Below are 11,481 nucleotides of genomic sequence, written 5' to 3' on the forward strand. Positions count from 1 at the left end.
TTTACCGCTTAGGCAATAACGTTGACAGTAACGTATATCTTCAACATAAGTTGTCTATGACCAAAAATGTAAGTTGTTCAGTGGACTTTTAAAATTTGCTTTGCTTGAGAAAAAAAAAAAATTCAGCTAGTGTTTTTTTTCTTTTGATTTAGTCGAGTTGGTTTTGCATCAAACACAATGTAATTTTCGGCAATCGAGATCTGGCAGCAACACAACGGCGCATTTTTCCGCTTGGGCGAGCGCTTCGCTGAAAGCTTACCTCGCGCATTAAATTAAATCTGCCGCAGACCAGCAAATCACTGAGAACGTGCTATAATCCTGACGAGTCATAGCAACAGAGCGGAGACGAGAAAGCTGCGGAGAATCCGCTCACCAGGAAGCAACCATAAATGACGTAGATTTACAGAAAATTACTGCCGTTTGGCAAAAAAATAATTTTACGTGCTTATTCCTAACTCTTTAAGCTTTAAGTTACATTTCAAATGACAAGGGAACAATTTATAATCTTGTTTATATGAATTATCCCGTGAACTTATTCTCTCAAATGGCCTGGGTATGCGGAGCATATATATATGGACGGAACGCCACTGCCTTAAAGATACATATTAGTACTTCAAAAAATGCATATTAGCATTTAAGTGTACATATTAGGGCTGTCAAAATGACTGAAAAACTAAATTCGAATTTTCTACTTAAATATTATCAAAATTCGAATTATATTCGAATTTAAAAGGCGTAATTTCAGTTAGGGGGAAAAAAAGCTTTTGGCATCTCTCCTGAGGCCACAAGAGGGCGCATCGAGCAAAATATTATGCACGTTTCTTCAAAGCGTAATAAAATAACACGACTATCTTTGAAAAAAGTGCATAATGTTTAAAATAATGTTTATAAACCATATATAGAATTAATAAAGTTGCTTAAACAATAAAAAAAACAGCACCATGCATGTATGTATAGTTTAATACAAAGGACCGAAAACCAATCACAAAGGTAGGCTACTTTCTTCATTTAAAAAAATGAGATACAGTGGGATGGGGAAAAACCGCCATAAAGTCTTGAGACATGTTTTTTAAAAGTTGAACTTACATTAATTTTACATAGCTTTCTAAACATGCCGCTCTCTTGTGTGAGACGCGAGTGCAACGCTGATAGATGTCCGTCTAGAAAATGTGATAAATATGCGTTCTGTGTGAACGGCTTGGTTTCAGTTTTGACGTAAACAACATCTTCTCCGCATTGATGTTCTTGTTTTCCGCTATATATTGAATGAACAACGTAGCAGCGCCGCATCTAGTGGGTTCAACTGAATAGGCTAACAAAAGCATTAAAATGCAATGACGCTTACATCGTCGTCGCATTTCGTGCGCCACTGATAAGGCTGCCTGACGGCTGACGCAGACCTAAAATTCGAATGCAAAGTTTTTTTTTTTTAATTCGACGAATATTAAAAATTTGAATTTTTTTTTGACAGCTCTAGTACATAGTATCTTTTGAAAGGCTAGCGCCACAGTGACAGCTTTGTACCTCTTTTTCTGAGTGCTGCTTTAGACTATGGATCTCGTGCACTGCCTATGGGAGCAAGTTATGAGGAAGGGAAAGGTTTTGACTCCAGCTCTGCCACACACACATGCACGCATGCATTACCCCTGCTGTGAAAACGGCTGTGTTTCCTCCCTCCAGCATCTCCTCCAGCTCCTCATCAGTTGTGGTTTTACCAGCTAGAGCGAGAAGCAGAACAAAAGCAAGTCAACGACAGAAAAGGGGAATAGCACAGTGTCAGTTTGACACGCTTCAACCACAAGCTTGAGAAAGAAACGTGCTGTACGCTGCACACTGTTTGATAAGAGCTGTCTCACGCACTGTTGTTTAGTCAGGAGTGACTTACTGATCTCTAATTGTCTCTGAATGCGACCTTTGCTTTTCTCTCTGAAGTCCACCTGAGCTTCATTGTATTTGGTCATCACATCAACAAACTTCCTGGAAAGTACGGCGTGCTGGCAGGGCAACATGAGGGCAGAGTTAATAGAGCATGTGTATTTGTGTGTGTTACCTGAGCGGGATGCTGACTCACCTGTGATTTGCGTATTCTCAAGTCGGCCGATACTCTCTCCACTTCTTCCATCTCGAGATTCCTTTCAATGGCTGTATGGACACACACACACACACAAACACACACACACACACACACACACACACACATACACACACACACACACACATTATATTATTAGTTAACTAAAACTAAAATAACATCATAAAAAAAAACCTTAACCTTACTTTTCAGCTAGTTGCCAAAGCAACATTTAGGTTCAGGTTCAGGTTCAGGTTCACTTTATTTGTACCCATAGGTAGACTAGGTTTGCAGTGTTATGAGTTCTCACAGCTTTCACATTTTACAGACACCACAAACATTAACCATGTTAACCATAAACTAGTTCTCATTTAGTTTAATTTGATGTACTAAAATGACTAAAACGGCATTAAAACGTATATAGACATTTAAAAAAAAGAAAGAAAGAAAAGAAAAAACATAAAAATATCAAAAACACAAACAATTACTAAAACTTGAAATAAAATGAAAACAAATATGAAAAGTAGCATCTCAGTGATACTCAAATAACATTGACAACAGGGTAAATATTGCTTTTCTAAAGGTAAAAGATAAATGGCTCACATTATTCTGGGTCAGAAGTGTTTGTAACGCCAAGCCTAGTTCTTTGTGGCCTATTTCTTTCACCTAATGAGAACAGCACAAAGCAGTCCTGTAAACGAGCAAAGACACTTACTCTTCAGTTTGTTACGAGCATTGTTGGCCATTTTCTTGATATCGTTAGTAAGCGACTCCAAATCATCCTGCGTTTCTGTTCACAGACAAGAAAACAGAAGTTCAGCAGATGAAGATGTGTGTGTTTTGTCATTGTTAAAAGGTTGTTCTTTCAAAGCTCAGTAGACTAAACGGAGTTAGGTTTCATGCACACTACTGTTCAAAAGTTTGGGCTCGGGATTTTTTTTTTAAAGTCTCTTATGAAGGAAACTACTTACTGCAGTGTATCATATCTCATGTAATCGATGTCAATAAAAACTGTTTATAAACAATATGTCCTATAACGTTTACCTCAGGTAAGCCAATCAATGTCCATAACTCGTTAGTCAACTAGAAACGAAATAACTCTAGAAAGGACCATTTTGCTAAATATATGCATTATATTACATATTTATTATAGTTTTACTTAACCTGTTAGCGATGCCTTATTTTATGTTTGAATAAATCTGCCATGAGTTTTATTTCTAATGAGTTTCATTAGGTATCTTATAAAAAGATTTGACATTTTTAATTATTCAGTTGTTCACTGCTAATTTTAGCTCATAATTTAACTAACGTTAACTTATTCAGCTTGATGTTAAAAATGTATTAGCACATGTACAGCGTAAAACATATAATTTTAAATTTAAGGTATAAAAAGGACGCTGTAGTTGCCAGAACTTAAAAACATGGTGGCACTGGATAGGATATTGGTGCCTGTGTATTTTACAATGAACATTAACTCATAACAGAAAAAGTATCATTAATGTCCAGCAATGATAAGAAATTTTTTAAATAAAATTTAAATTAATTTTAAATGTAATAAAATAATCATATGTGAAGTGTCATGAAGAAACTTCTAGGAATGTCCTATGGTAGTTCAGTTTCCTATGAATTCGACAAATTTTGACAGTATTTTACAGTAAAAATGCATATATTACTATGTTAAACCAATTAGAGTTTTTCACCATATATGTTAAGGTAATTTACAGTTAACCAATTTAGTTTTTTACTGTAACATTTTTACAGTTTTTTTTTTGAAGAGAGATACTGTTATAAACATTTTTACATGTGTTGAAATTGACATTTAACAAATGCAATAAAAGTATTCTTGACTGTCTGTCCATGTTAATTATTGCATGAACTAATGTTAATGAACAGAACTCTAATGAACAGATGCTACCTTTACACTAGCTGTGATATAACAACATTATTACTACAGTATATGACTCATGTTCAGTCTGTTTCACCTGCTACTACCAGTCAGTGGAAAACAATGCAGAACTGGGTCAAAATGCCCACAATGAGTGCACATGAGCCCGTCTCTTACTCTGGTCTGATGTTGGTGCAGAAAGAATAACTGAGTAAATTTTCTTCACTTCAGCCACATTATCATCGATCTTATCAATGCTGTTCCTGATGTCTTCAATCTGAAACAAGCAATAAAGGTCACAATGACACACATTCAGACAAAGCGCACCAAAAGTATTTTCAAAAAACACACACTGTAAAATACACAGAAGAACATGCCTGGGAGAAGAACTCATCCATAAAGGCAGCGTTGTCCACGGCGATCTCAACATCATCATCATCATGATCGCATGTCTGAAACATACAATGTAAGAAGTGCATACTAAATGACCATTTAAGACACATTTAGAAAAATATTTAAAGGGACAGTTCACCCAAAAATGAAAAGTCTGTCATCATTTACACACCTTCAAGTTGCTCCAAACCTGTATGAATTTCTTTCTTACTTCTGTTGTGCACAAAAGGAGATATTTTGAAGAATGTGTGTAACCAAACAGTTGCTGGTAGCCATTGACTTCCATAGTATTTTTTTTACATCAACTGGTTACACACATTATTCAAAATATCTTCTTTTTTTATAAATAATGACAAAATTATCACTTTTGGGTGAACTATCCCTTCAAACTACTTTAATTACATATCTACTGCTAATATTGAGCAACTCTCAAAAAATGACAGGTAATTTCCAGGATGGGGTAATTCTAAGCCAATAACAATAACTGAAAATCAAGAACTAACCACTAATTTTACTTCTTGCAGTTTAACTCTTTCAAACCCTTTTTCAGCTAGTTAATTAGATTATGTATTCAAAACCAAAGATAGCAAATAATCAACTTTTAAATTGTGAATGGCAATTTGCTAACAAATCAGAAGTGACTCATTTCATATTTATGAAATATGATCATAGTAACCATAACATGAATTAGTAATCAGACAGCCATGTGTCATATTGTTGTAAAGGGCCCAACTGCTAGAATACAAAAAGCATATTTATTTCATGCACAACAAGTGTTATTTTATGAATAAAAACGAATAAATAATAAATATTTTGAATTAGCTTTAATTTTTGTAGCTTCAGTTTTTTATTCATGTTTTAGTAATCTTGTTAGGTGTGTTTGCCATTATTCTTAATATTAGTGTTTTTTTAATACTTCTACTTAGTTTTAATTTGTTTTTATTTCAGTTAAAGTGCTTAAACTTATTTTAGGCAACATTTCTAATTTCCATTCAAGTTTTTCAAGTGTAAGGTTTTCGTTTTCGTATTTGAACGTTTTTCAGCTTTATTTCAATTTATTTCAATTATTTCAAATCTCCACTGAATCACAACCTACAGTATATGTTTATATTAATAAATGTTTATATTTTATATCGAGCGTTCAAAAGGCAGAACTATGGCAATGGGCGTATGGTTTCCGGCACGTGCTGTGCGCGGTAGACCAATCACAACAGACTGGGCCATCTGACCAATCAGAGCAGAGTAGGCTCATGGAAAGGAGGGGTTTAGAGAGACTGAATCTTCAAACAGCTTCAAACGAATCGTTTGAGAATCGTTGGAAAATGAGGTGATATTAAATGCATGTTTTGAGATAACAGAAGCATTTTTTTGACCTTGTAGGCATGTACACCTATTGTAGGAGACTCCCAAAACACAGTTAGAAACCTTAATGGAATAATAGGGGCACTTTAATAATAACTGAATATGTTATCAGTGAATGACATATCAGTCATCGATATGTTGTTCACCTCTTGAAAAAGTCATGAGTTTATAGTCTAGTCCTCTTTAGATTTGGGTTCTTTTATGTTTAGTTATGGGTTTCGTAATTAAACTGCACTTTAAGAACATGGTTCTTACATTTATCATGTCACATGAATATCCGGTGTTACAGGCCTCTGCTGACAAGGCACAATGTAAGCTGCTCTGAAACAGCAGAAGGACTGCTGTGTTAGCAAACTGTCAAATCTCCATTTTTATTGCATGTAAGCTCTTCTTACATATAAAACATGGCTGAGGTAGAATGAAGTACATGCATGATGTAGGGTAAATTCAATTGTGATTTCGTGTGGGCTTTAGAAATGTTACAACTGCCAGAGTGTCTTGCACTGCACTTTTTTCTTTGCCATGCACATAAAGGTGTGTCTTGTGACGTTTTATGAAGAGCATGTGGAGACCAGTACTGTTTTTCCACTTAGCTTTCCTGTCGAATGACACAACAGCAGTATAACACACTGACACCGCCACAGAACAGAGAATGGCGCGTGATAACATTATAACTCAAATGCGAGTCAGAAGACATGAGGGTTGAAGTCTGAGTGAAATAACACCTTTTTTATGACACCACTCAAGGATTTCTCTATAGTCATCAAACTTGCAGCTCCGTCACTCCACCACAGAGGAGCCAAACATACACACATACACACACTGTGAAACCCAATATGAAGACAAAGCACTTTTACTCATTCAGCATTTCTGACGGCTCAAATGACACTTTCAAAAACATTCCATGGTAACCATGGTTTCTGCCAAATTACCAGCCATATTTAGTTACAGTTATATGCTTCTGTAGAAATATGTAATAGGAGATATCTACACATCTGTCATTTGATTTAAATTTTTAAAGACATACACTACTATTCAAAAGCTTAGCATCAGTCGTTTTTTCTTAAATAGAAATGTATTATACTTTTATTTAGCAAAAATGTAGACAAATGCTGTGATACTACTGCTGTTAATCTTTATAGACTAACCTCAAGAAACAATCTAAATATCTGAAATTCATGAGCATCATGATGATATCAGTGTAATTTGTAAAGGACTTTACGTTCTTTGTCTTTACTGCTGTTTAGTGAATCAAGCCAGTGATTAAACAATCGACTTCACACGGTTCCTGTCAGCAGCGTGAAAACCATCTGTTCTCTATATTGTTCTCTATAAGCGATCAAAGCTGGAGCAGTCAATACAAGATCATCTGATTTCTGCGTTTTCACCAAACTGCCATTATGGTCAATGACACAGTTTGCACTGCTCAACCAGTCTCTTATTACATTGCGTTTTCACTGTTAGTTATGACGAAAGTATTCGTTAGACTGCAGAAATCTTGTTGCAATAAGGAGATCGTTGTGGTATTCATGTGTAAGTAGACTGTGTTCGGCTACATTGATGCAACGGGAGTAATTCTAAATATAATGCTGTAATCAACACTTTTCACAATCAGTTAATCTTGGTGGCTGTTACAGTAAAAGCACAGTAAACGTTTCTAGAGAGCTAATGCTGATTTCATATGCAAAGATGTTAGCCAATCATAGCAGTGTCCGTTTAGATTGAAGTCTATGGAGTCAGATCAGCCTCAAAAATAATACATTTACAAAACAAAATTCATAAATGCACAGCACAATTTACATTTACAAAATCCGATTCTGTGTGATGGAAATTAATTCAAGAACTTGATATATACATATTTGTGTAAACATTTTAAATGTATTTAGGTAAGATGCATTTGTGTGAGCATTTGGGGAAATATTTATGCTTTTACTTGTGCATTTATGAATTGTGTTTTGAATTTACGTATCGGATTTTGTAAATGTAAATTGTGCTGTGCATTTATGAATTTTGTTTTGTAAATATATTATTTTTGAGGCTGATCTGGCTCCATAGAAGTCTCACAGCAGACACGCCCCTTCCTATCAGAGGACTGAAATCAAGGTAGAAAATTACAATTTATATCTAAAAATGACAGTTTTGATGATACTAAGATTATAAACACACCTCAGCAAACATTATGAAATCATTTTAAAAATGCATTTCACACGAGCCCTTTTCACAAGCCCTCATGATGACAACATGAATGTTGCAGTGTGACGTATGAATCTCTAAACCAAAGAGCAATATTTTTCTTTAGCAAACACCACTAATACCTACAGATCCCCGTAGGACAAAAGTATATTTATTGTGGAAACCAAATTATAAATTTGTTCCCTCGATTTATTAATTCGTTCCTACTTTTTAGTTAAATCGCAACCACAAACTAAGAATTCTTTCCCTTGTTTTATGAATTAGCTCCCTCGTTTTAGTGAAAATATGTCCACAAATCAATAATTCATTCCCTTGTTTTGATTTAATTAAATATAGTATGCATGTCAGGTGTAGAGCTCATTAAATACTCCATAAATACCTGATGATAATTTGGTGGAAACTGGTTACTTACCATAATACATTTTTGTAAAAGACCATCAACTATGGTCTAACATAAAGGCAATATTATGAAAACAAGCACTTACTGAGATTGTACTAGAGAATTTCAGCTGAACTATTCCTGGGACAGTGTAATTTTACCCATCCTTCTGACAAAGACTTCAGCTCTCTTTTCAAGTTTATTTGTAGTATTAACAATGTGTTGCCAACCCAACGGGTTTTTGTGAAGGTCAAAGACACTTACACACACACACGAATGCAGTGTGCTGGAAAAGCTGTGAACTGAGGTAAAGAGATAAGCCTACAAGAGACTTCCTGCTGAAGGAAAATGAGAGAGAGAGAGAGAGAGTGTGTCTTAGTAGGTTAAAGTATAGTGAGTTCATGTTAACAGTGTACCTCGTTTGCCATTTAAATTTGTTGTAGTTTCAGCTGTATTGTTGCGGCTATTCAGCTGAACAACGACACTGTTTTCTTTTTAGATATGCTTTACTGAGCCCTGCACGGGTCTCAAATTTAGGCCCTAGCCCGGCCCTGGCCCGAGACGCTCAGACCCTAGCCCGGCCCGTGTCCGACAGCTTAACAGAATTACCGGCCCGAGCCCGACACGAGTTCGTCTTTTTTTCCCCTTCTCCCAAAACAGCTTATACTACTGTTTCAGCTATTAAAATAGTTCAGTTTTGTATGTAATAGCAAAGTGATTATATTTTGTTTTGTTTTTTTATTAAGTTAATTTAAAAAAACGTTTGGAGCATTTTTTGTTCGCTAAATACAAGTTTTTATTTTTTTAAAGTAACGACCAAGCAGCCAGCGGCAGACAGTGAGCCTACTGTATGTTTGATCAATTTAGCCTTCTCAAATCATCACGACTTGCCTAAAATAAAATCTATAGATATAAAACAGTTCAAGCATATCACAATGTTTAAACGTTAAATCTAGATAAATGTGCACTATATCCAATAGTTTGTGCGGAGACGCTTTGCAGGACATGGAGGCGCCAGCGCGATCGCTTGCATTTTTTTCAGTGTTTACGCCGTCATTTTTGCTCATAAAGGTAAGAGTAATACATTATTCTAAACTGTAAAGGGTCTACTTTTATTTGTGTGCACTCACAATATCAACAAAACGTGCTTTTATAAAATAAAGAAAAAAAACATGATGCGCTTTCTGCCGTCTCGTCTTGAACAGGAGCGCTGAACACAGAACTCTTCAGCTGCGCTGACAGCACGCACCATACTGCTGCTGGCGGGGCACTAAACACCGTCGAGCCGCTAGCACGGTCTTGTGTTGTTTCCACCAGCGCGGCAATTTTTTTCATCACTAATTGATGGATGTCTAAAATATAAAAATAAGGAGAAGCCTAAAACAGGCCTGAGGCCTGGCCCGCATCTGAACTATGACGTGAAAAGCCCGGCCCGAGGGGCGTAAAAAAGTTGGGGCCCATCGGGCCCGGGCTGAAATGCAGGGCCCTACTTTACAAGCAGAATTGAACTGTTTTCATTGTTAAATATTTATCTGTGTTGTATAAAGCGCTGTAGAAATAACGGTGACGGCTATGTTAACAATTGTTAACTGCGACTTGTTGTGCAGTACCGTGAATGTAAAACATTGAGGAAAAAAAAAAAAACCACACTTAATTTTTCATGACACGTTTAGTTTACACATGCTGTAAATCGTTGCCGTTCTGGTGCATCTCTTGTATGCCGTGTGCTGACATTCATGTGAGATTTCAAAATGCTTTTAACAATTCCAAAATGTCTGTCTCATCGTTGATCGGTCAGGTCCTGTAACGTATTCGTAGAGCATAAACACGGCCAGTGCCTCCCGGTGGCCACATTTGTCAATCCCCGATCTCAGGCTTTGGATCGTCGATTTGGAATCATTCCGAGAAAATCTCCAAAGGGATCGGTATGTACTTTTTGGCATCTTTTACATGGGCAGGAATTGACACTTGGAATAGGTTAGAACAAAAATTGAGGAATAGCATGTAGTTATCTTTTTAAGCGGATAGTATGTACTTTTTATCATTATTTTCGTGTGGAGGAATTTACGCTCGGTGGGACCTAAACGTCATGATTCGTTTACCTCGTCTGCCAATTAAATTTGTTGTAGTTTCAGCTGTATTGTTACGGCTACTCAGCAGAACATCGACACTGTTTTCTTTTTAGAGATGCCTTAAAGGGATAGTTGAAAATAAAAATGAAAATTACCCCATTATTTACTCACCCTCAAGCCAACCTAGGTATGTATGACTTTCTTCTTTCAGACGAATCTAATCGGACTTATATTTAAAAATGTCCTGGCTCTTCCAAGCTTTATAATGTGGGTGCAGTGAGTGGGTGTTATTTTTCAATAGTCCAAAAGAAGTCCAATAAAGTGCATCCATCCATCATAAAAAGTGCTCCACACGGCTTCGGGGGGTGAATAAAGGCCTCCTGAAGCAAATCGATCTGGTTGTGTAAGAAAATAATCCGTATTTAAAATTGTATAAACAGTAATCTCTTAACTGTTGTACGCGTGTTCACAATAGTACACCGTTCCGGCGGATGACGTAGGCGTAGTGTAAGCTCCAGTGACAATATGCTAGTCTCATGATAACCATCATTTGTTTACAGGAGCAAAGGAAGCAAAGTTTCCTTACTTTAGCAAAGGAAAACCAGTCCCCTCTTGGTTTATATTGAAATGCTCCAACATTTTTCTTTACAAATCTTCGTTTTGTACTTCTAATTCGTGACCAGTGTTTTGTTTTGCTCTCTCCTCTGCGCTACGTCCTACGTCATCCACCGGAAGAGTGTTATTGTGAATACGCATACGACAGTTAGCGGACGCTAGAGATTACAGTTTATAAAGTTTTAAATATGGATATTTTTCTTACTAGGGCTGTCGCGATAACCGCAATATTGCAATACCGCGCTATTGAAGAGCAAACCGCAGAGGAATGCAAGAACCGCAGCAACCGCGATTTTTGTGTGTTTTCTTTTTTTCGTAAGGTTATGCCCTTCTCGTTTTACACTTCATGCATGTGGACTGAATATTAAACAAGTTAGTAATGATAACATAATGTGTACCATGCTGATTTCGAGTCATATAAAATAGGTTGTCATGTCCAAGGAAAGCGAAATCTCTGTCTTAGCACCGACGCATAGCTGGCATAGCTGGCCTTCTAAAGTGGCGCTCAATG

The 11,481-nt window shown here is 36.4% G+C and overlaps 1 protein-coding gene across 9 annotated transcripts in view; it reads right to left on the reverse strand.

The window, feature by feature from the left end:
• Positions 1-11,481, reverse strand: part of LOC107742550 (syntaxin-3-like) — a 28,117-nt gene that overhangs the window by 10,900 nt on the left and 5,736 nt on the right. For all 9 annotated transcript variants that reach the window (XM_016555599.1, XM_016555582.1, XM_016555607.1 and 6 more), the window contains exons 2-7: positions 4,334-4,408; positions 4,134-4,233; positions 2,787-2,861; positions 2,072-2,142; positions 1,886-1,994; positions 1,645-1,718 (exon numbers count right to left, since the gene is read on the reverse strand). In XM_016555599.1, the coding sequence (XP_016411085.1) occupies positions 1,645-1,718; positions 1,886-1,994; positions 2,072-2,142; positions 2,787-2,861; positions 4,134-4,233; positions 4,334-4,408 (504 nt within the window). The remainder of the gene's footprint in view (positions 1-1,644; positions 1,719-1,885; positions 1,995-2,071; positions 2,143-2,786; positions 2,862-4,133; positions 4,234-4,333; positions 4,409-11,481) is intronic.

Source organism: Sinocyclocheilus rhinocerous, unplaced genomic scaffold (assembly GCF_001515625.1).
Source record: "Sinocyclocheilus rhinocerous isolate Xijiao unplaced genomic scaffold, SAMN03320098_v1.1 scaffold70, whole genome shotgun sequence".
NCBI lineage: Eukaryota > Metazoa > Chordata > Actinopteri > Cypriniformes > Cyprinidae > Sinocyclocheilus > Sinocyclocheilus rhinocerous.